The sequence below is a fragment of the Bos indicus genome, chromosome 14, assembly GCF_029378745.1.
Source record: "Bos indicus isolate NIAB-ARS_2022 breed Sahiwal x Tharparkar chromosome 14, NIAB-ARS_B.indTharparkar_mat_pri_1.0, whole genome shotgun sequence".
NCBI lineage: Eukaryota > Metazoa > Chordata > Mammalia > Artiodactyla > Bovidae > Bos > Bos indicus.
Genome location: NC_091773.1, coordinates 3446155 through 3472282, shown reverse-complemented (window position 1 = coordinate 3472282; position 26128 = coordinate 3446155). Strand labels below are relative to the sequence as shown.

Here is a 26128-nt window from a genome sequence, read left to right as displayed (position 1 = left end):
GGACACGACTGAGTGACTGATCTGATCTGATCTGATCTGAATATTGCTCAACTTAAATGTCAGTTTGGCCTCTGATGAAAGGAGGTTCCAGCATATCTCCTACTTTAAATCCATCGCCCAAACAGACTCTACACGTGGACATCACCAGATGGTCAATACAGAAATCAGATTGATTATATTTTTTGCAGCCAAAGATGAAGAAGCTCTATAAAAGTCAGAAAAAACAAGACTGGGAGCTAACTGTGGCTCAGATCATGAACTCCTTATTGCCAAATTCAGACAGAAATTGAAGAAAGTGGGGAAAACCACTAGACCTTTCAGATATGACCTAAATCAAATCCTGTATGATTATACAGTGGAAGTGACAAATAGATAATTCAAGGGACCAGATCTGATAGACAGAGTGCCTGATGAACTATGGATGGAGGTTCATGACACTGTACAGGAGACAGGGATCAAGACCATCTCCAAGAGAAAAAAAATGCAGAAAAGCAAAATGGCTCTCTGAGGAGGCCTTACAGATAGCTGAGAATGAAGAGAAGTGAAAAGCAAAGGAGAAAAGGAAAGATATATCCATTTGAATGCAGAGTTCCAAAGAATAGGAAGGAGAGATAAGAAAGCCATCCTCAGTGATCAATGCAAAGAAATAGAGGCAAACAATAGAATGGGAAAGACTAGAGATCTCGTCAAGAAAATCAGAGATACCAAGGGGACATTTCATGCAAAGATGGGCACAATAAAGGACAGAAACAGTATGGATCTAACAGAAGCACAAGATATGAAGAAGTGGTGGCAAGAATACACAGAAGAACTATACAAAAAAGATCTTAATGACCCAGATAACCATGATGGTGTGATCACTGACCTAGAGCCAGACCTCCTGGAGTTTGAAGTCAAGTGGGCCTTAGGAAGCATCACTACGAACAAAGCGAGTGGAAGTGATGGAATTCCAGCTGAGGTATTTCAAATCCTAAAAGATGATGTTGTGAAAGTGCTGCACTCAATATGCCAGCAAATTTGGAAAACTCAGCAGTGGCCATAGGACTGGAAAAGGTCAGTTCTCATTCCAATCCCAAAGAAAGGCAATGCCAAAGAATGCTTGAACTACCACACAACGGCACTCATCTCACACAGTAGCAAAGTAATATATAAAATTCTCCAGCGAGGCTTCAACAGTACTTGAACTCAGAACTTTCAGATGTTCAAGATGGATTTAGAAAAGGCAGAGGAACCAGAGATCAAATTGTCAACATCTGTTGGACCACAGAAAAAGCAAGAGAGTTCCAGAAAAACATCTACTTCTGCTTTACTGACTGTCAAAGCCTTTGACTGTGTGGATCACAATAAACTGTGGAAAATTCTTAAAGAAATGGGAATGCCAGACCACCTTATCTGCCTCTTGAGAAATCTGTATGCAGGTCAAGAAGCAACAGTAAGAACTGGACATGCTTGGAACAATGGACTGGCTCCAAATCGGAAAGGAATGTATCAAAGCTGTATATTGTCACCTTGCTTATTTAACTTATATGCAGAGTATATCATGTGAAACGCCGGGCTAGATGAAGCACAAGCTGGAATCAAGATTGCTGGGAGAAATATCAATAACCTCAGATATGCAGATGATACCACCTTTATGGCAGAAAGTGAAGAGGAACTGAAGAGCCTCTTGATGATGAAAGAGGAGAGTGAAAAAGCTGGTAGAACTCAACATTCAAAAAACTAAGATCATGGCATCCAGTCCCATCACTTCATGGCAAATAGATGGGGAAACAATGGAAACAGTGACAGACTTTATTTTTTTGGGCTCCAAAATCACTGCACATGGCGACTGCAGCCATGAAATTAAAAGACGCTTGCTCCTTGGAAGAAAAGCTATGACCAACCTAGGCAGCTATTAAAAAGCAGAGTCACTACTTTGCCAACAAAGGTCCGTCTAGTCAAAGCTATGGTTTTTCCAGTAGTCATGTATGGATGTGAGAGTTGGACTATAATAGCTGAGCACCAAAGAATTGATGCTTTTGAACTATGGTGTTGAAGAAGACTCTTGAGAGTCCCTTGGACTGTAAGGAGATAAAACCAGTCAATTCTAAAGGTAATCAATCCTGGGTGTTCATTCATTGGAAAGACTGATGCTGAAGCTGAAACTCCAACACTTTGGCCACCCGATGCAAAGACTTGACTCACTAGAAAAGATCCTGATGCTGAGAAACATAGATGGCAGGAGAAGAAGGGGACGACAGAGGATGAGATGGTGGGATGGCATCACAGACTCGATGGACGTGAGTTTGAGCAGGCTCCAGGAGTTGGTGATGGACAGGGAAGCCTGGCATGCTGCAGTCCATGGAGTTGCAAAGAGTCGGACACGACTGAGCAACTGAACTGATTGAGCTTCAGCCTTTTTGTGAGACACACTTATCACTTCTCAGTGTGAGACCATGCAACTGTAACTTCTGGTAGACCATGAGACTATAATTTCTGGAAGGTATTAAGGATTCTTCGTGTGCACAGCAGACATTTACTAAAGGTCAGAAATAATAAGTGAAAGGCATTTAGTACCATCACTGGCACACGGGAGGTAATCAATAAACTGCAACTATGAGACTAAACACACACTTAAACCAGGCAGCGAGTGGCGGCGCCAGGCACTGCTGGGCTGTGCTCTGGAGGCAAGTGCACAAAAGTCATTCCTGCTCTCAAGAAGTTGGACGCCTGATGTGGGAGGCAGGGAAGGAGGCAATTACAACTCACTGGGAGCTGAGTGATTCCATAAATAAAAACGCAGGGCACTACTGAACACACCAGCGGGATGAATGGGGAGAGAACCAAGTCAAAGAGGACTTCTCTGAGTGCAGAAAAGTTGTTTTAATCAATTTTACTGAGAAGAATTCAGTTCAGTTCAGTCGCTCAGTCGTGTCCAACTCTTTGCAACCCCATGAATCGCAGCACGCCAGGCCTCCCTGTCCATCACCAACTCCCGGAGTTTACTCAGACTCAAGTCCATCGAGTCAGTGATGCCATCCAACCATCTCATCCTCTGTCGTCCCCTTCTCCTCCTGCCCCCAATCCCTCCCAGCATCAGAGTCTTTTCCAATGAGTCAATTAACGGGCAATAAAACACTGCCACATTAAGCAGACAGAACAACACTTTAATAAATGAAACTGCTGGTGTGACTACCAGCACGATTCACACGTAGAATATTTCCAGGTCCCCTCTGAGTCCTTGCCTCCTGGCAACACCAGTGCCTGTCCAGCCCATGGTCTCCGTGCTGCCTCCTGTCGTGACAGTTTAGTTTTACACACTCCTGAATTCCTTACTCACACACGTGCATTCTTGTGTTTGGAATGTTTCTGAGATTCACCTGTCTTGCTGGGACTATCGGCAGTTTATATCATTTTACAGCACGTGATAGTCCACTGTATGGATACATCATGGTTTGTTCCCTCATTTATCTGGTCACAGACATTTGGGTATTTTTTTCCAGTTTGGGGTTATTATGAATGAAGCTGCTCTAAACCCAGCCAAGTCTCTATGTGAACCTATGTTTTCACTTTTCGAGGGAAAATATCTAGAACTCCCGCGTCACAAAGGTAACTTTGTAAGAAATGGTTAGAGAGCCCTCCAAAGCAGGCATACAGTTTAACATTCTCACTAATAAGGGTGGAGAGCCCCGGCTCCCCCGCCAGGACCCTCACCAGCACTGGGAGTGGTCACTGGTCCCCACCTCGGCCTCTAACAGGTGACAGTGTGCCCAGCACAGCGCTGGTCTGCATCTCCCTACCGGGCACACGGTCCCAAGGCCTCCACATGAGGATCCGCCATCCATGCATCTTCTCTGACGCATTAGCTGCTCAGTTTCTTTCCTATTTTAAAATCAGCTTCTTCGTCTCCTTATTGTTGAGTTGAAGAGTCTTGCTTGTTTAATATATTCTGGACACAAGTGCTTTAACAGATGTTATATTTTACAAATACTTAACTCCAAGGATAAAGCTTCTGTTTTCATTTCCATAAAAGTGATTTTAGAAGGGTAGGGATTTTCAATTTTCGTGAAGTCTAACTTATCATTTTGTCCTTCACATTTCACGCTTTGTGCCGAGAAATTTTTGCACACCCCAAGATCAAAGATTTTCTCTGATGTTTTCTTTGATAAACCTTACCACTTTACCATTTATATTCCAGATCTATGATCCAGTTCGATTCAACTTTTATATCTTTGGGGTCTAAGTCTCAAAGATGCTTTTCGGCATGTGAAAGTGAAAGTCACTCAGTCGTGTCTGACTCTTTGCGACCCCATGGACTATATATAGTCCAAGGAATTCTTCTGGCCAGAATACTGGAGTGGGTAGCCTTTCCCTTCTCCAAGGGATCTTCTCAACCCAGGGATCAAACCCAAGTCTCCCTCATTGCAAGCAGATTCTTTACCAGCTGAGCCACAAAGGAAGCCCAAGGATACTGGAGTTAGCAGACTATCCCTTCTCCAGTGAATCTTCCTGAGCCAGGAATCAAACCAGGGTCTCCTGCATTGCAGGCGGATTCTTTACCAGCTGAGCCACAAGGGAAGCCCAAGGATACTGGAGTGGGCAGACTATCCCTTCTCCAGTGAATCTTCCTGACCCAGGAATCAAACCAGGGTCTCCTGCATTGCAAGCGGATTCTTTACCAGCTGAGCTACTATATGGGTTAATTAACTGTTTCAAGTATCATTTGTTGAAAAAGGTCATCATTTCCCCCTTTCAATTACCCTGGCACATGTGTCCAAAATCAACTGAATTTATGTATATACAGGTCTATTGCTAGACTCCGTATTTTGTTCCCATTAATCTGTCTGCTTAATCTTATGCCAACACCACACTGTCTTGATTGCTGTGGCTTTGCTGTCTGGGGTGTGTCAGGTCCAATGCACTTCCACATAAATTTTAGAATCAAGTTATTAATTTCTTTATAAAATAAGCCTGCTGGAATTTAAGGATCAATTTGGAAAGAACCGTCATCTTAATATTCGGCATTACTACTCAGGAATAAGCAGAGACATTACTTTGCCAACAAACGTCCATCTAGTCAAGGCTATGGTTTTTCTAGTGGTCATGTATGGATGTGAGAGTTGGACTGTGAAGAAGGCTGAGCGCAGAAAAATTGATGCTTTTGAACTGTGGTGTTGGAGAAGACTCTTGAGAGTCCCTTGGACTGCAAGGAGATCCAACCAGTCCATCCTAAAGGAGATCAGTCCTGGGTGTTCATTGGAAGGACTCATGCTGAAGCTGAAACTCCAATACTCTGCCCACCTCATGTGAAGAGCTGACTCATCTGAAAAGACCCTGATGCTGGGAAAGACTGAAGGCAGGAGGAGAAGGGAACAACAGAGGATGAGATGGTTGGATGGCCTCACTGACTCAGTGGACATGAGTTTGGGTAAACTCCAGGAGTCAGTGATGGACAGGGAGACCTGGCGTGCTGCAGTCCATGGGGTCGCAAAGAGTTGGACACAACTGTGCGACTAAACTGAACTGAACCCAGGAATATGTACAACTCAATATCTTTATTTACTTGAGTATTTTTCTGAAAGAAATTCTTGTAAATTTCAACGCACAGTTCTTACACATCTTTTCTTACATCATTCGTAAGTATATGATTTTTAGGTTGTTTCTGTAAATGGTATGGCATTTTTTATTTCACTTTCTAAATGTCTAGTATTATATAGAAATAAAATTGACTTTTTTATATTGACCTGTATCCTATTATGCAGCTAAATTAACAGTTCTAGTGTACTATCTGTAAATTCCTTAGGGCTTTCTATGTACATAAAAATGTTCCAGGGAAATAAAGAGCTTTACTTCTTCATTTCCAATCTATGAACTCACCATAATCTATGTTCAAATAATATTATTATGCATTTGTATATACAGTTTAAGAATTTAACACCATATATTTCCATTTCTCCCTTCTACTCTATTTGTCATAATTTTTTATATCTTTTGAAACCATAAAACAGGTGTTTTTGCTTACAATATGATTAATTTTCTAACAAAGTTTTTAAATTTCTAAGAATAAGCATTTTAATTTACCCACATTCCTAACTCGTTTCAACACATTTCAAGACAGGAATCCTTGACATCTTCCACCTGAAGCACTTCCTTTAAGCACTCTTGCAGACCAAGTCTTGAATAGAGATGAACTCTCTGGACATTTGCCCCTAGATCTTTATTTCATCTTCTTTCTTTGAGGATATTTTTGCTGGATATAAAATCCTAAGTTGACAGTTATTTTCTTTTGCCAAGTGAAAGACAGCATTCCACGGTATCTGGCTGCATTCTTTTCTGACAACCATTACTTGATGTCTACATTAAGTACATTACCTAATGTCTATAATCATTCCTTTTGTTTCCATAGAGTGTATGCTTTTTCTCTGGATGCGTTAAAGGTTTCCCTCAATACAACCTGTTCACAGCAATTTGATTATGATGTGCCACTCTCTGTCTTTATTCTGATTGGGGTTTGTTAAGCTTCTTGGATCTGAGGATTTATCATTCTCATTAAACTTGAAAACTAAAAACTTGATGTACTCATTCAATTAAGGGTTCATTGTTTCTTAAGCTATCATTCATAATCTCTGAATACTTTTCTCTCCAGAATTTTTCCCTGTTCACTATTTCTGGAACTCCTATTAGACATATATTCTGTGCATTCTGTGAAGTCGCTCAGTCGTGTCTGACTCTTTGCGACCCCATGCACTGTAGCCTATCAGGCTCCTCCGGCCATGGGATTTTCCAGGCAAGAGTGCTGGAGTGGATTACCATTTCCTTCTCCAGGGGATCTTCCTGACCCAGGAATCGAACCTGGGTCTCCCGCATTGCAGGCAGACACTTTACTGTCTGAGCCACCAGGGAAGCCCAGACATATATTAGACCCTCCTAATTCCTCTTTTCTCAACAGACTGGTTCCAAATAGGAAAAGGAGTATGTCAAGGCTGTATATCGTCACCCTGCTTATTTAACTTATATGCAGAGTACATCATGAGAAACGCTGGGCTGGAAGAAACACGAGCTGGAATCAAGATTGCCGGGAGAAATATCAATAACCTCAGATATGCAGATGACACCACCCTTATGGCAGAAAGAGAAGAGGAACTAAAAGCCTCTTGATGAAAGTGAAAGTGGAGAGTGAAAAAGTTGGCTTAAAGCTCAACACTCAAAAAACTAAGATCATGGCATCCAGTCCCATCACTTCATGGGAAATAGATGGGGAAACAGTGGAAACAGTGTCAGACTTTATTTTGGGGGGCTCCAAAATCACTACAGATGGTGACTGCAGCCATGAAATTAAAAGACACTTACTCCTTGGAAGGAAAGTTATGACCAACCTAGATAGCATATTCAAAAGCAGAGACATTACTTTGCCAACAAAGGTCCATCTAGTCAAGGCTATGGTTTTTCTAGTGGTCATGTATGGATGTGAGAGTTGGACTGTGAAGAAGGCTGAGCACCAAAGAATTGATACTCTTGAACTGTGGTGTTGGAGAAGACTCTTGAGAGTCCCTTGGACTGCAAGGAGATCCAACCAGTCCATTCTAAAGGAGATCAGCCCTGGGATTTCTTTGGAAGCTGCTGCTGCTAAGTCGCTTCAGTCGTGTCCGACTCTGTGTGACCCCATAGACGGCAGCCCACCAGGCTCTGCCATCCCTGGGATTCTCCCGGCAAGAACACTGGAGTGGGTTGCCATTTCCTTCTCCAATGCATGAAAGTGAAAAGTGAAAGTGAAGTCGCTCAGTCCTGTCCGACTCTTAGTGACCCCATGGACTGCAGCCCACCAGGCTCCTGCATCCATGGGATTCTCAGGCAAGAGTACTGGAGTGGGTTGCCAGATGCTAAAGCTGAAACTCCAGTACTTTGGCCACCTCATGAGAAGAGTTGACTCATTGGAAAAGACTCTGATGCTGGGAGGGATTGGGGGCAAGAGGAGAAGGGGATGACAGAGGATGAGATGGCTGGATGGCGTCACTGACTCGATGGACGTGAGTCTGAGTGAACTCCGGGAGTTGGTGATGGACAGGGAGGCCTGGCGTGCTGTGATTTTGGGGTCGCAAAGAGTCGGTCACGACTGAGCGACTGAACTGAACTGAACTCCTCTTTCACATTTTCCATCTGTCTTATGGAGACACATTCTGGGAAGTTCCTTAAGCTCTATCTTCTAATTCACTTATCCTCTCCTCATTCTTCAATTGCATCTAGTCCTCTCTTTAACCCATCTGCTCTATGCTTTTAATTCTTTTTTACTTCAATAGTTCTGTTTCTTTAATTTTAAAATTTTCATAATATCCATTTGGTTCTTTTGCAAATCTTCCTGCTTTAGTTTCATACTTGTGGCTTCATTTCTTCTGCTTCCATCCAGCTCATTTCCAACAGGCCTATTTAAAAGTTGCTTTCAGTCTATCCTATTATTTCTGGGTCTTGAGGCACAGATTCTCCCAATCTGTTGCACCTGTAGATTCCCCTTCATGACAGTCTGTCTCCTCTTATAGTCTGTGGTCTCTGACTGTGCTCATCCTCTGCAGAAATGATCTCATGTGGAAAGTTCATTGTCTCTGGCTGAATCTCTACAAAGCAGTTTTAAACCTGACTTTGTTGCTTCTTGCAGATTGCAGTGAAGCACTGACTTCCTGTAATTAACTCTTTACACGCCCGTGGTGCTGGGCCATGGCTTGCTTCCTGGCCACTCCCTCAATCTGGGTGCGGACTTTCCCAGTCCAGTTTCAGGGAAGCCTCTGTGCCTCGACACCACAGGCCTGCAGCCCGGAACCCTTTCTCCACGTCGCCATCAGAAGCCCAGTGCTGGTGGGCGAAGCCCCACACAAGCAGGCAATCTGGCTTTAGCGTGAACTTCCTTTCTGTTCTGGAAGCTGGAAATTGTACTCTCTAGGTTTCTAGTGCATGCATATATCAAAAAATATTAAATTATAGTCTCCGGGTGGAAGCAGGTGAGTGTTTCAGAAGACTGCCAATCTATTTTCTACACATTTCAGCTAAATCAAAAGAATATGGCTTAGAAAGACTGGCTTCCAAAAATAACTGCCCACTACTTTAGATTCAATTTCACAAATATTTCTGAAAATGGCTACTTGCCCAAGCTGTTATTCAACAGACAGAAAACAGCGTCACTACTAATGCACTAAGGTCTGCTAATTCTCAAACTGCATGGCTCTGCCTTCATGGTCATTTCTAAAAGATTTAGTGTACACTGATCCCCTGAAAAATGTCATTTTGGTTAATGCATCCTCAACCCCCCGTGCAGTCAGAGCACTTTCATCTCGTTCTCAATAAATACCATCAGGAACTGGCAGGACAAACCCTTGTACCTCTTGACTATTGACTCCTGAGAGCTGACTGTAAGAAATTTCAAATTCTAAAAGCACATCCTGTTGGCAATCAGGACCACCTTGACCTGGCCCTGCTCTTAACGCTGTGACAAGGCTGGACCCTTCCTGCTCCTGCCCGGGCTGGAGAAACGGCCGAGGACTCCATCTCCTGAGCGGTGGCGGCAACAGCACCACCACATGGAAGCAGCAGGACGGCAGCGAACAGAAGCAGCGCCCAAGTCTGGTGCGACATCAGACGGCAGCTGAGAGAGCCCCCTCTGTAAGAACCCCCAGCATACAATAGGTGGCTCTTTTTCTATTTCATAGGGCTACAGGCTCTTTAAAAAGCAATATATGGGAGGAATGACTGGGAGAAAATTCCCCCCAGTCTGACACAGGTTGTGTGACTGGCAACAGCAGTGCTCATTTTCGAGCCATGTTCCTATTTTAAAATAACTAAAATGACCTAATTCTTAAGCACTATTTTATTACAAAGTAAAACACATACAAAACACCCTAAAATCTGTGTGGAGCCCAAAATGGCCAAGCAATCTCAAGACCAGATGTGGAAGGACCATATTTCCTTGTTTCAAACTATATTAAAAAGCTATAGTAACCAAAACAGAACCGTGTTTACAAAAAAAAAAAAAAAAGACGCACAGGTCAGTCCAAGAATCTACAGTCAATTAATTTACAATGAAGGAGTGAAAACCATACAACAGGAAAAGTACCATGACTCCTTTAACCCCAGAAAAATGTGTTTATCCTTCGAGTCTCGATTCACTTTCCTGACGCCCTTAAATGCTGGTGTCCCCAGCAAAGGGACCCACCTTTGCTCCTCTTCACGTCTCTCATCCATCCCAAGGAATCAGCACAATTCAGCCTCTATCCACAGGCTGGTCATCCCTGACTGACTTCACCAGCCCGAAGCTCCCCTGGAGCTGCAGTTGAAATTTACTCCTTTAATAAACCACGTCCACCTGGATGTCCAGCAGGCAGCCCTCTAGCCACCCAAACACCCTCTGAAATCTGTCCTTCCCAACTGTCACTATGTGGGGGGGGGGGGGGGGGGGTGACGCACCATCTCCATCTGCCACATGGCAACTCCCCAACTGTTTCCAGAACCCACCACACACACACACACACACACACACACGAGAACTGGTTTTCAATCCCCTCCTCTACCCTCAGTAAGAATCATCTACCCCTGGGCTTTTCCGTAGCCTCGTAAACGGCCTGACACATGCCTGGCATGTGAGAGGAAACAGGAAGAATGGGCCATTTTGCTCCTGCCACCCTCGCTCCCCAGCTGCACAGGGGGGATGGCCCTGAAGTAAGAGCCGGTCCATAACTCCTGCTCACGAGGCTCTGCCGGCGCACTATTCCATGAGATTAGCTGCTGCTGCCAAAGTGTGACCGTTGTGACAAACTAGCAACCCGAGCGTCAAACCAGCAGAGTCAAGCTGTGAATCATGGTGCAGTTCTGTCGGGCAGTGACTTAAAAATAAGCTTGCAAGAAAGTCTTTCGTGCAATGAGAAAAGTGTATGATCGATTTTCAGTGCAATGGGCAGAAGACTAAGTTGTCCGCAAGGTCTGACCTCACCTACGTGAGAGGAAACAGAGACACACTGGAGGGAAGGGCAGCACAGTGACCACAGCCCTCAGCTCTGCGTAGAGAGACGGCGGGGCCCACCCTGCCCTTCTCCTCTACACGGTCCTTAACTTTCCAGATTTCTCCTACAAGGAGCTTCATTACTTTTGTGATAGGCAGCACGCATGAGGAACAAACTCCAAGGCTCTGCACTGGGCTCACAGCCCCAGGCACAGTGCAAAGAGCACAGGCCTACCGGGGAGAGCGCCGGGGTCTGAACCTACTCTCTCGCACCACCTCCCCCCAGGAGGAAATCACCCCCAGCCTGAGCCTTCCACCTCTGCCCACACACAGCAGGCATCTGACCAGATACCCCTGGTCCCCTTTAGAAATGTTACACCTTAAGCTGTGGTTAATCAAGAGACTCTAAGCCAGCTGTGCTTGTTTCCCACCCCAGGCTTTCACACAGCTCCCTTGATGGGCTGTGATTGCAAACCCAGACCCAGGCAACGCAGGCCAAGCAGGCCAGAGATGTCGCCAAGCCCGGGAAAGAGGGTCCAGAAGACTGAAGCCTTCATGTGTTCATGTGGAACATGGCCTCAGCCCTTGCAAAACTGACGAGCCAGGTTCACTGGAGGTACTAGAAACAAGACGCAGAGTGTTCAATGGAAGCTTTGCCACACAGGGGGCTATTATTAACCATTTTCCCTAACGTGGGTAACTAGCGGCCACTACTTAGTATTTTTCCCAGGCTTCCCAGAGATGGCTTTTTAAATCGAGCAGGGAGACACCCAGTATTCTGCTGGGGAAAGATAGGTCTCAGCCCATGTCACACAGACTCCATTCTTGAGCTACTTGGAGAAAACTTTCTTAACAACACTATCTTAACTCCCTGGCTCAACAATCTCAAACCTGAAAATGCATTCCAAAGTGACTTTCTAATGGAGATTTTGGTTATTCCCCCCAGAAAACTACATTTCAATGACGCACCCAGCACTGAGGCATGGACTCCAGATAATTTCTAGCTCCTCCCTCAACAGAAGCCCAAGCTTAATTCCCACCCTCCCTTCCCCGACCCCACCCCCTGATCATGGGCTGCACCTGGGGACTTGCTCCTGAGTATGGAGACTCTACTCTGGCAAACACTACACCATCCAGGCGATCAAAGTCAACATCACTGACAGGGGCAATAAGAAGGCCAAGTCAGGTCTGTCTCATTGTAAGAAAAAGATCAAAGGAGCCCAGATGAAGGAACAGCCTACAAAACAGCTGGCCAGCACTTCTTAAAAGTGTCAAGGTCGTGAAAAACAAGGGGAGACGGAGGAGTGGTCACAAAATGGAGGAGACCCGAGGACTGGATTTCACCAGGCTCCTGCCCCCAGTTCCCGGGTAAACACTGCTGACCACCCATCTGGCCTGACAGGGAACAGAACTGCTCCAGGATTCCTGCACGGACGCCACCCACCGGTTGGTTTCTCCTGAAAACTCAATTGATACTTGACACTGGAGTCAGTTTCCATTCAGCTGTTCAGTGCCCACTGCGGACACTGTCACAGAGCATCTCTGACACCCGGGACAGTTCTCATCTCCAACGCTGTAACTCATCGTTTATGCATTTGGTCTGATGACAGGTCTTGATATTTAATGTGAAAACACGGTCATACTTTAACCGAGTCATTTTGATGCTGGCGACATTTTTTCCTCGTTTCGTCTGACTCCCACTCAGGAGTGTGTCCAAGGGGAAGAGGAGAGAAAAGGGCAGCAGCTAGGGATGGGGTGAGGCTCCAGGGGAATGACAGCCTCGCACGGGTCCGCAGTGGTGCTCGGGGTCCGGGGGAGGGCCAGAGGCCACACACCTAACCCTGCACCACACCCTCCACACCGCCAGAGCTGGGGGGCAGGGGGCACTGAGGGAAGGCCACGGGTGAGACCGCGGACTCAGATAAGCCACTGCCGGCTCTATCAACTGTCAGGAAGCGAGTGCTCTGCGCCTCAGTTTCCCCATTTCAAACGGAGATATGGTGCTGACGGGCTATGGCTTCTCGGCAAGATGTCAAGAGTGCCTCTGCGCGAAGCATGCCGCGACGCCTTTGCTGAATCAGTCTTCCACTGGCGCTTAACGACTCCCCACGACCTGGCAGCTAGAGGTTCCCCAGGGAGACGACGACAGGAACGACCTTCAAAGACAGGACCTTTTCTCCACTGCTCTCCAAGGTGTCTGGAAATGTCAGGGAGCTGATTTGTCCCTGCTGTCAGAGCACACCAAAACCCTGGGGTGCTCTATTGCTTCCACAGGCAAGTCCAAATTTCTCCTGCAGTTAAGCTAACTTGCAGTGAGATGCAAACAGGTGTCCTGGGCCGTGCTGCTCAGAGATACCCCGCTGGTGAGGAGCAGCCTTTAGGGCTCCAGGGACCGAGAGTCGCCCGGCAGAGCAAGCATGGGTGCTCTCCTCTGGGAGAGGTTTTAAATAAAATGGAATTACAGAGAGGTGAGGTGGGCAAAGGGAGGAGGCTGCCTATGGGCAGAGCTGCCGGTGAGCTTCAGAGCGGTGAGAGTGAGCTGAGCACATCCTGTGTAAGTGCTGCTCTCCGTTTAACTCACAGTCGTCCTCCAGACTGGCGCTAGTTGTCCCCCTTTTGTAGAGGAGACGAAAAAGGCTCAGAGAGGCTAAGTCACCTGCCCTGGGCGGCATAGCTCGTAAGTTACGGAGCTAAAGGCCATGCTCCTAACCACTGCTTCTCTGCAGCCCAATGAAATGTGTATCTATAACAAAGAAATTAACAACTAACTACACTTGGTGAGACCTTAAACTCAAAGTTCTCTCACATCACATCATTCTCAAAACTACACCAGGTGGGAAAAAAGAGAGGGGAAACGATATAACTCCCCCACTGAAGTTTAAAGAAACAGAGAGGAAAGCAGTGTGTCTAAGATCACAGCATCAGGAGCAAGACCCGGGCCCAAACCGGCTTTAAGACTCCAAAACCCCTACTCTTTCCACTTCATCCAATTTAATTTAATTAACATCCGAAATGCACACCCCTTGACCTCAGGGTTTTGATCTGGAACCTCCAAGAGCTGACACCACCCTTGGCCAATACGGCTCTCCTCTCCTCCCCGGATCTGGCCCGCTTTCTGGGGACCTGCGTGTCCCACCATGCTGCCGGCTCTTGGAGGGCCAGAAACATGCCCTGCCTCCTCCTTCTTCCCCTGTGGCATCCGGTGCAGCACCAGAAGGCAGACATCGATCTCGGCATCGGGCAAGCTTGCCACAGAGAAATCACGTTCCAGACACTTGCACGTTAAGGGAATAATGAGGAGCATGGTGGAAGCAGGGTCCAAACGAGAGAGCGAATTCAGGCTGGAGCAGTGATGACTCAGCACTCCAGCGAAGCACAGACTGGCCAGGGGGAGCCCCCCGGGCACAGAGTCAGGGATACAAGCACCCTCTCCACTGCCGCCCAGCAGCTCAACCTCACAGTGTCACAACTCCCCCGGCTTCATCTTCCCCAAGAAGAAAACCATCTTCCCCAAGAAGAAAGTCCGATTCCCCAGCTCTGGGGAACTGCTTGTAACAAAGAGCAATCCATCTTTCAATGATTAACGAGTCATGTCAAAAGGGCACAAGAATGCTGTCACTGGCCAAACCCGTGACAAGTAGAGCAACGAGAAAAACGATTTTAAGGGATCAAAACACACTGAATCAATAAAAACCCAAGACCATAACGGGTCTCAAAAAAGAAGAGTGAAAACAACCCTAATTTCTCACCATTTGAAGTTTTTAAACAACTTCTTGCTGTGGAATTAGAAATCAAAGGGGGAAAAAAAGCATTTGTTTCTGTTTTTCTAGCAGGCTTTGTATTTCTGGATAATTGAGTAGGCCCAGCAGTTGAGCCCAAAGTGCTACTTTGCAGGAGAAGGCCACTTGATAAAAGCAGAAGATATAATAGACACAGAAAATCATCTCATAAAACTTTAATGATGTTTTTGAATCAAGCGAGGATTATCAACCGATTTAAAAAAAACATGAGACGCATGATCAACGCCTCTGTGATACTGCTAAAGTACTGATACAAGGAGTCTTCTCTAGTCACAAGGGGAAACGCAAGGTGGGCTCAGGCCATCGCCACTCTACTCAGCAGTGAGTTTTAGCCCACTGACGGTGAGGTGTCACCTCACACTCTCAACACTGATTCTTACCACAGAGCAGCACCGATATCCCCGCAGGAGCCTCTGAAACCCAGGCACCTTTCCACCACGTGCCCCCACTGCCGTATGTCGGACCTCCACCATCTCTTATGAGCTAATGCAGGGCACAGGTCCTCCACACACAGCTTCTGCCAGATTTATTCTTAAGGACGCTTCATATGTTTCAAGACTAAAGAGGATGCTACAGCAAAACTAGGTGGGGTTTATTCCAAGAATGCAGGGCTGGTTTAACATTCTAAAATCCGTCAGTATAAACCACTTCATTAACAAACTAAAAAAGAAAAATCATACATTCATCACACAGGACATACAAAAAGCATTTGAGAAAATCTAATATCCATTCCTGATTTTTTTAAAACTCTCAACAAAAATGGGAATAGAAGGGTCAGAAAGGTGAAATAATTGTCCTCTACATCATGGAACTGCTTTTAAAGTCACTCAAGGCCTGTTCTATAGCAGCTGATAAGTATCCTAATATTTAGTTGTATACTTTCTTTGTTGCTTCCTTTTCTCACAATTTTCTTCAGGGACTATTATTTATAAAGCAATGATTTTCTTTGTCATATATATATATACACACACACACACACACACACACATACATACACACACTCTCTATACCTATTCTGAGACGTACATCAGCTAACTCTCCACACACTGACTTCCTGACAGAGCTAAGAAGAAAACCCCACACATGCAGGTTTTGCTTTACAAAGCCAACAATTTCGGGTTGGGGTAGGTCACAGTGATACTGTTGCTCCTCCCTTATGGTCTCAAAGTGGCTGCTATTGCCCCCATTAAGCAGGCTGGATCTTTCCAGAGGCACTCAGGACTGGGCACCGTGTGGTCTCCGCTAACCTTCTCCCAGCTCATCTTTTATTGCCATATTGGAACAGAATTGCTCCAAATATGTAAAAGAAGCTTATGCTTCCTTGCTTTTGTCTAGGCTGGTCCCTCAGCTCCAAACGCCATTTCCCCACTCTAGAACAAGGCTCCTCCTTTTGCCTGCCTCCTCCACAAGCCTTCTGTGACTCTCCTAGTCTAACAGTCAGCAGCTGGGCACCCAGCATGTGCTAGATATTCTGCAGAGCGTGGATAAAGAAAGATGAGCGTTTTCTGCCTTCCTGGGTCATGCGGGATGACAGACAAGCCAACTGCCAACAACGCCACCCAGCGATGATGAGCTGACAAGGGCAACTGCCAGCCAGAGGGCAGAGGGAGCTGGGGGGTCTCCACACTGGGTTCTGTGACCTGCTTCACCCTCAGAAGCCCGCTGAGAGAGGAAGGATTATCTCCATTTCACGGACTACAGGAAGTAACCCACCCACAACGCTGACAACACTGTCTATTCCACGGCTGTTTGATGCCAAAATAATCTTCTCCCCATTTTGCTTGTTTTAATAGTGTAGATGTTTCCAGGTGGGGAGAAGGGGCAGAATTTTTTTGTTTAATGTGTCTGCTCTTTAAACAGTTTTGGGTTTTTAGGGACTAATGAGATCACCTAAATGTGTATGACAGTACATTTTGTGAAATGACTCTTGCACTGTCTGTGGTCTGAAGTTCCCCATTTCCTTACCAAAAGCAAACACATTGGCTTTCTGTCAGTCCTTTTGAAAAGCCGATCTAACTCAACTTTCCTGTTTGGCAAGAATACAATGGAAGTACACCTTTTCTTCCACTGTCTCCCTGGGAATTTGGGGGTCCTGCCGGTGAACCATCAGGCTCTCTCACGACGACCAGGAGCTCACAGGCTGGTGGGCTTCCAAGAACCCCACAAGGCGCCACCATGGTCCATCTCATCCCCTAGAAGGGCCTGGGCTGCATCAGGGTTTATGGATTCCTAGACCGGTGTTCCTTGACTTTCCCCCAAATAAGCATGTGGATGCCCAGCTTTAATTTTAATTGTATTTTATGTTAAGATTTCACCACAAATGTCTGTGAAAATGCCGTTTCGGGAGTCCAGGTGTTACAAATCAGTCCGCAAGGCACTTGGAAGTGAGCCCCTTAGCCAGCTTCCCCGGGTGGCTCAGGCGGTGAAGCACCTGCCTGCACAACGAGGGAGAGACGTGGGTTTGATCCCTGGGTCAGGAAGATACCCTGGAGAAGGAGATGGCAGCCCACTCCAGTACTCTTGCCTGGAAAATCCCATGGATGGAGGAGTCTGGTAGGCTACAGTCCATGGGGTCGCAAAGAGCCGGACATGACTCAGCGACTTCACATCAGCCAGCTTCCCATGTGCCAGGCTGTGAGCTAATCCCAGGTCACGAGGCACATCAGAGAGGTCCACAACTGCCTACAGTCCAGTCCTGCAGGCGGTAAAAAAAAAGCTAAACTGAAAACATCTCATGCCTAACAGCAGTGGTCCTCAAAGTGTGCTCCCCACCGCCAGCAGCAGCAGCAGCTGAGAATCTGTTAGAAACTCCCTCCAGGTGCTGACCAGGACCTGCTGAGTCAGAACCTAAGGGGGGCTCGGCACTGCGTCCCAATAAGCCGCCAGGTGATTCGGAAGCAGCCGCGGTGTGGGATCCAGTGCTGAAGGCCCTGCTGGGGTCAAACGTAGTTCCTGATTTATTAGGAACTAATAAGAGAGCGTGCAGCAATGGGAAAAAAAAAAACTTGGCGCATCGATAGTTCAGGACTTTGGCAGCCGCTGGTGATGTTCTAAGTCATGCCCTGCCCGCCTCAGTGCGGAAAACCATCGGACACAGTCTGTGTGCGAGCATCTCCTACAGACGGCCGGGGGTCCTCTTCCCTCCTCGACCTCCCCGCACGTCTCACAAGCTGACCAGCCGTCTCCTCTGACAGAAGATACACTCCAGGACATCGTCCTGCTCCGTTAGAGCCCCAGCTTTCCGAACCTGGCACTGAACTGTTCCTCGCCAGGGGCCTGTTGGATGGAGACAGGGAATGAAGTGTGACGGGGGCTCAGAGCAACAGGGGTCTCCCTGGTGGACGAGGGCCTTCACCATCTCATGGACTTCGAGGCACGCTCTTCTGGCCCCTCTCCGTGACATCTGTTTAGAATTCCACAAGCAGAGGCCTCTCCACTTCTGCTCCGTTTCTTACTAAGTTTTGAAATTGTTGAGCAGATTAAAGGATTCTTTTTGACACTTTTATGGTTAAACTTTGTAGAGTTTAAACTGCCTCCCTTAACTGTTCCTGGGAAAGATTAGAAATAATTTGGAACTGGATTGGATTTGCCATTCTGTAAGCTCTTCTTATCTACCAGGCTAATAGCAGACACTTTCCTCCCTACAACAGCCCAGGAGGAAGGCTTATTATCTGCGTTTTACAGATTGAAAAGTGAGGGTCAGATAGGCGAAAGCTCATATTCATTGCTCTATAAATATGCCTTGAATCAATAGAGGCTGTTTCGTATCCCATAATAAGTTTGGAAACTTACAAAGCATACATAGAGAGGAGGCACGATATTGTGGGAGCAGTACAAGCTTTGGGATTTAGCCATAACTGGGTTTGAATTTTAGCTTCTACTTTGAAACTGCTTGACCTTGGGCGTGTTGTTTAATCTTTCTTGGCTGTTCAGTAATTCCCACACAAATACTGTGAAGTTGCATAAGAGGAGTAACTGTAAACGCTGTTTGAAAGTTCTCTGCTGCCACGTGCCAAGCCTCTCTGGCCAACATAGTCTGCAGCCTGGGCCCGCGCCTGCTTGCCATCCTTGGGCGTGTACTAATAAACAATCCGTGAACAAACGGTTTAACATACTTTGTTTTCTGGGCTAACAAGAACCATCCTCTGCTGCCCACGGGCACCAAAAGGCTCATGAGACCATTTCCACTCGTAATACAGACTGATTAAGAAAAGATGCTGTTGCATGACATAGGTTTTTTGTGTTTTTTTCTTGAATACATTTCTCTTAAGTTTTCTTAGCAGATTCTCTGGTCAGTCCATTTATAAACACCATTATTAAAACATAAAAGTACATGAGAACTTCAGGAACATCCTATTGTTCTTTACTATAAAGGCTAAAGTAAAATAAAAGATTTCACAGGATATAAGACAGAATGTTGTCAGGCTTCTAAAGAATTTCAAACTTTACCCTAAGAGAGAAGAGACTTACCGTACTGCCCTGCTTTGCCTCACTGACGGAGAGAGAGGATTCCTATGGAGAGGGGACATGTGACCTCGCTTTCTGAAATATCTGGATCCAGAAAGGTCTCCCAAAGGACGCACGGCCACAAGGAGCTCACAGTTACAGGGAACCCGGGGGTATTAGCACAGGGCCAGTGGCTTCCCAGGTGGCTCGGCGGTGAAGAATCTGCCTGCCAAGCAGGAGATGCTGGTTCAATCCCTGGGTCGGGAAAATCCCTTGGAGAAGGGAATGGCTACTCACTCCGATATTCTGGCCTGGGAAATCCCATGGACAGAGGAGCCTGGCAGGCTATAGTCCATGGGGTTCCAAAGAGTCGGACACCACTCGGCAGGGACTGAGCACCAGCACCCTTGAAAGGCTTGGGAGAGAGGGTGACATCAGAACTCGGCCCTGGAAGAGAACTGGAGACAGTGCCAGGAATCAAAGGCTACCTACCAGGCTCCTCCGTCTATGGGATTCTCCAGGCAAGAATACTGGAGTGGGTTGCCATTTCCTTCTCCAGGGGAATCTTCCCAACCCAGGGATCAAACCCAGGTCTCCCACATTGTAGGCAGACGCTTTAACCTCTGAGCCACCAGGGAAGCAAAGGAACTGAGAGAGACCCTCTAATCAAAGAGCCAGCACCAACAGGGCAGAACCGGCGGGCCCACCTGGAAGTGGCCGACGTGGCTGACCTCAGGGGAAAGCACACCCAGCTTTCACCTGTGAGTACAAACTGGGCTGTAGGGGGTTTGTGGGTCTTTATTATTTCCTTTTCTACTTTAGGTTTAACTTCCGCAATTTTTCTGCTTTCTTCTGGTTGAGGCTGAGGCTTACTGATTGAAAGCCAGGCTTCTGTTCCACCACAAGCATTAAGTACTATAAATTTCTCCAGAAACACTGCTTCAGTGCCCTCTCACAGATGATATGTTGTGCTTTCATTTTCACTCATTTCAGAACCCTTTCTAACTTTTTATTTATTCTTTGGCCCATGGGTTATTTGTGTGTCATTTTGTTTCCAAATGTCTGAGGGCTTTTTGAAAACTTTTTGTTACTGGTTTCTAATTTAATTTTATTACTGTCAGGGTATAATTTATAAAATGAGACTCCTTGTATATTTATTGAGATTTGCTCTGTGGCCCCCTGTGTATCAGTCAGGGCTCTCTGAAGACACAGAACCACAAACCAACGGGGCACTGGTGTGGGCAGCTCTGGTGTGTACATCTGGACACAGAGGTTTACTTTAAGGAACTGGCCACTGTGATTGTGGTGGCTGGCAAGTTGGAGATGTGCAGGGCAGGCTGCAAATTCACTCAGGAACTATGTCAAGCCTTGAGGCAGTATTCCTTCTCTGGAAGTCAGAGCAGCCTGGTGTGCTGCAGTCCATGGGGTCACAAAGAGTCAGACACAACTTAGCGGCTGAACAACAACAATTTCAACTGGTTGGATGAGGCCTACTCATACTATTAAGGATAATCTCTTATTTAAAATCAACTGGTTGTAAATATTAGTCACATCTCCAAAATTCCTTTACAGCCACATCGAGACTCACGTTTGACCAAACCACCAGGCCCCTTGGCCTAGCAGAGTTGGCACACAGAATCCAGCCATCACAGCCCAGTGTGGTGGGCTTTGGCAACTGTTCCCTGTACACTTGGAGGGAACAGATATTCTGTACTCAACTGGTGAGTGTTCTGTAAATGTCAGCTGGGTCAAACGGATTGACAGTATACTTCAAATCTTCTCTATCTTTACTCATTTCTGTCTACTTGTTCTATCAATAATTGAAGGATATTGAACGCTCTAGATTAATTTCTTCTTACAATTCTATCAGTTTTTGCCTCCTGTATCTTGAAGCTCTGTTATTAGGTATATAAATATTTATGGCTTAAACTTTCTTGAAAAATTGAGCCCTTCATCATAATGAAAAGACCTTTTATCCTTGGTAATATTCTTTGCTCTGAAGTTTACTTTTCTCTGTTCCCCATAATGCCACAAGATTGGTGTAAGAATGGTATCTTTTTCCAGCCATTTAGTTTCAACCTATTTTTGTCTTTATATTTAAAATTCATTACTTGGAGACAGCTGGAGGTGGGTCCTGGTTTTTTATCCAATCTGATGCTCTCTACCCACAATTAGAGTATTTAGACCACTTACTTTCGATCTGCTTACTGATGTGGTTAAGTTTATTACTGATGTGGCTCAAGGGCTGTTTGTTTTCTGTCCCATTTTCCTTTGCTTCCTTTGCCCTCTCTTTATTCCTTCTTTTGAACTAATTAAATATTATTTTGTATTCAACTTCTATCTTCCTCACTGGTTTATTAGCTATAATTTTTTGCATGTTTATTGCAATGGTTGTAGGGAACTTCCTTAATATGATAAAGGGTGTGTATGAAAAAGCTACAGCTAACATCACACTAAATGATGAAAGACTGAATGGTTTATCTCTACAATCATCCACATGGTTAGTACGATAAAGCAGGAAAAGGAATGCTATCTTGCCTGGAAAGGAAGAAGTAAAGCTCTCTGTTCACAGACAACCTAAACAGCTACTGAGAACAGTCTTGTTGGATTTAAGATTAACTACTTAATTTCGAAGGTTCCTCTGAGTTTTGTGCTCACAGGCCTGTATTAGTGGACACAGTCACGACCTGTCCTTTTGACAAGACAGGCGCAGGAGGCGACGGCCAAACCGGCACATCCACACGGCAGGACACAGACAGGCAGGGTCCAGGAGGGTGGGCGACACATCCTGGCTCCACCCGCTCTGTAACCAGGAAACACCTTTACCAGGCCCCTTGACTCACCCGTCCAGGCAGCCCCCAGTTCTGTCCCTCCTCCCCAACCTATGCACTGCTTTTAATTAAACACCTGCCCAAGGGTGGTTTCACCAGATCTTCACCAACAGCCTCATGAGAAAGGATTTTCTCCCCAGCTGCAGGTGAGGGGACTGGGGCTCGGCAGTTTTCAGGGGGCGGCCTGCAGGCAGGGGTGGGAGTGCCAGCATCCTCAGCTCAGACCCTCACCGCCCGGGCAGAGGCTGGCATCACTGGCTCCCCCGGGAGCTGGCCATGGACCCAGCTGCTGCCCTGAAGACGGAGCAGCCAAGGGTCAGAGAGGCCACGCTGAGAAGTCTGGCTTACAGCAACCTGACATCTCGCATGCAGCCACTCCACGCCATCTGCTTCCAATCCGAGGGATCCTTCGGGCTGGTGGACCGGCATGGAGTGGCTGAGCGGGGAGCGACTCTCTGAGGGAGTCTGAGGAAACACATGTTCTCTTTTCCCACTTCCAGAGGGGCTCCCCAGAAGCCGCTGTCACTGAACGACTTGTTTCCATGACTACACTGTTCCTCAGCAAGGATTTTACACGTTTAGCGTGTTCCCAATTAAAGCTGTCCTTGCTTTGGGGAGGAGGATGCAACAGGCTCAGCAGTGCCAGGAGACCCCGCACGACGGCCCCAGAAGCACAGAATACCCACGGACACCTCTGCCCCACCGAACCTCATGGGGGCACATCTGGACCACCGGGGACAGGTGCAACATTCCACAGTTTGGACTCACCGCACCCGCGCCTAGCATAGACCTTGGACAAGCCAGGCGGCTCCCTCTCATCAAGAAGGCCCCCTCTCATCAAGAAGGCTCCCGCGAGTCAGCACACCGACAGCTTGAAGAGCCACGTGTGTGATGTGGGTAAAAGACAATCACGCCACAGCCGCCACCGACGGCAGATGGAAGTGAGTGGGGCACACAGCCAACCGCAGAGGTAAATGGAACGACACTGAGGGGCCTGACCCGGGAGGAGGGAGACTGCGGCAGTCATCACAAAACAGCAGGGAAGAGACACCCGGGACCCTGGGAGGAAGCCCCTTCCAGCTTCCCCTCCATGGCTCCCTGCCGACAGCCCCGCCCACCAAGAGCACCCAACGCCCCCTGGTCCCATGCCTCCCGCGCCTGTGGATCTCCGTGCCTTTGCTCCCTCCGCTGGGATCTTCTTCCCATATCCCAGGGCATGTGGCCGGCATGAGAGCCCGAGCACAGCCCTCAAGCTTCTGAGCGAGGGTCTAAGTGACAAGGGACCCCGGCCGGACCAGCCTCCCTCCTCCTCCGTGCAGGGCCCTGAGTGGAGAGACTCCCCCTATTCCAGCTCCTGAGCCCTTCACCCACAAACGCACCCACTGTCATCCAGGCGGGCGTGGTCCCCACCCCCCACTCGCCGCAGCTTCAGGGCAGGCGGCCTCGGGGCCCTTCCAGCGTGGGCTCGTTTCATCAGGAGCAGCCCCTGTGGCTCACGTTCTGTTGACCCGCTGACTCATGGCCAGTGCGGCCAAGCTCCTCTGACAGGTTGAGCCAGGCACCGCCCCTGTTAGACGTGGAGAGTGAGAGCAGCGCTCCGAGAGGCTGGGCCTGCACGCGGCCTGCCTGACATCACTGTGGCTGACGCTGCGCCTGCACCCGGGTCATAGCCGCGGAGACGCTGGTGCCCGGGATCCACACGTTCTCCCTGCGCAGGCGCATGCACCGCGCCCCCAGACGCTGACGGCATGACGCCGTGCGCGTGGCCCTGACTCTCTCCGCTCTCAGGAGGCCGCTCGTCTCTGCCCCCTGCGCCTTCGTGCAAACACCTGCTCCGTAAGGAGTGTTCCCTCTGCCTCCCTTGTTGCCCACAAACCAACGAGCGGAAAGAGCTGCCTCAGGATTAAGAAGCGTTTCTGTGATAAACACCTGAACTGAGAATAGTGACTCAACAGATACAGTTTTCAAGTGAACAAGAAAAAGGCAGGCCATGTCCTACTTCCGTCAGGACAGTCCTCCATTCAACCCACACATTCTCGAAGCTTCAGGAAGCCCGCGTCAGCAGCAGCACCAAACAAGGCCCTCGAGGCTCCCGAACCTCACGGGGAAGGAGAAACACCAGCTTCCCACAAACACACATCTGTCGGCAAACACGTCTTTTCTCTCCTTTCTGAAAAACATGCAAACTTTGCTGCCAAAAAGCGCGGGAGAAGCCGGGAGCGCCGAGCGCCTCGGCGGGCTGCCGGGCCTGACTCACCTTCACGTGGCCCGGCTCCCCAGGCCGGCCGCCCTCAGCCGCGTTCACGGGCTTGCTCTCCACCCGGGGCCTGACCACCTGGCGGAAGGGGCTGCACAGCGGAAAGCCGCTCACGCTGATGCCGTCTGAAAAGAGGAAGAGAGAATCGTGAGTTGGAGGTAGATTCAATTTCTTTTTTTTAATGTAGGAGATTTTATTCAAAGATCACTAGCATCTGGAGCAGTGCTCCGGTGTGTTCTTGCCTCTCCGTCTCGTGTTAAGGCCAGCCACCTGGTGACTCTGCTGTGCACGCGTCACAAGCTGCTACAGATCAAAGCCGAGGACAGGCCGCCTCTGAGAAGGGCTGGATGCCTTTCCACCACCTGGCCCCTCGTCACTGCCCGCCCCAGCCCGGCTGCCTGTGCTTAGACGACGCCCCCCACCATCACCGGCCTGCATGAGCCGCTCCTGCAGCCTCCATTCCTGAGGCTGGATTCACCCGGCCCCCTAACTCAGTCTGCAAGCCACCTCCTCTCCCAGTCCCAGGAGCTACTACTGGGTCACAGAATTGTGTGAACCCCTGTAGAGCACCCACCACCGGCTGTCTCTCCGAGTCCCTGATATCACCTGTCAGCCTAACCCAGGACTCGCCACCAAGTCCTTGGTCTCACACCTGCATCCCATCCTCCTGGAAGTCTTGTTAGCTCTCAAGGTGCTTCCTGAAACGGCCTTCAAGGCTACCACCTGAGTCCGGGTCCCACCGCCTCCCTCCAGGACAGCCGAGGAGGCCTCCTTGGCTGCCCATCACATTGCCCGTCCATGTGCCCCCACAGCAGTCAGTCCACAGAAGTGTCAGTCAGGTCATGCCCCTCCCGGACTCCCTGAGCTACCCGAAGGCCCTCTGCACAGCACGATGGCCACACGAGGCTGAAGAAAAATGCCACCCACCCTCATTTCCAGACCATAAACACTAACAGCAGTGCAGATAAGTATCTTCTGTGCCCCCCAAAAAACTGACTCAGTTATCAACTAGAGGCACTTCTAAATCAGACTGCCAGTTGTGAAGAAACGTTTGCTGGGAGCATCACCATGAAAAGCTAGTTTTTAAATGATTTGTATTAAGCAGAGAAGAAGCAGACCCAAGACACAATTTCAGGAAGTGGCTGCAGAACAGTTCATGAATCGCTCAGGATCCCAACAGAAAGTCGACAGAGCGGCAGAGCAGTATACCGAAACTCAGTGACAAGCAAGCCAGGCGCCAACGTGTCATCCAACCAGGGAGCAGGGGAGCACGAACCCCACAAGCAGCTCAGACTCAACAGGGACCGAATGCATTCAGGAGAGCCTCCTGATCACAGCAGGTAGACCAGTCATACCAACTCAGCCACTGAGAACCCCTAGAGGGCATGGACACAGCTGCTTTCAAATCTCTTCAAGGTACTAGAGGGCTAACAAGACCGGGAAGAGCTCCTGTCCACAATCCAGGCATCAGCCTTCCCCAAAGGCACCTTCGGCTCCTGGAGAATGGATAGAGGGGCTGACAGTCCAAGGAGAGCCGTTCACACTCCCTGGACATGGTGGGGAAACAAGGACTTCCTGCAGCTCCAGAGGGGAGTGGGCCCTGGAAGCTCTGGGTGGGGACCCCAGAGGGCGACATGCTGAGCGAAGCACAGAAAGGAAATACCGCAGCCCCCAGGACTAGACCCAGCTTCCACCAGATTCGTACGTGCAGCAGGACTTGGGCGGTTCTTCTGCCAAAACACGTTCCCTGTCGGCTGTGCCCTGCCCTGCATCTCCTCCTCACTCTGTGTGCCTCTGACCACCATCTCCGTGGATCCTAACACCCCACTTTGTC

The 26128-nt window shown here is 48.1% G+C and overlaps 1 protein-coding gene across 4 annotated transcripts in view; it reads right to left on the bottom strand.

Moving 5' to 3' along the window:
• TRAPPC9 (trafficking protein particle complex subunit 9) overlaps positions 1–26128 on the bottom strand; it is a 388615-nt gene that overhangs the window by 240320 nt on the left and 122167 nt on the right. For all 4 annotated transcript variants that reach the window (XM_070802397.1, XM_070802396.1, XM_070802398.1 and 1 more), the window contains one exon: positions 24295–24419. In XM_070802397.1, the coding sequence (XP_070658498.1) occupies positions 24295–24419 (125 nt within the window). The remainder of the gene's footprint in view (positions 1–24294; positions 24420–26128) is intronic.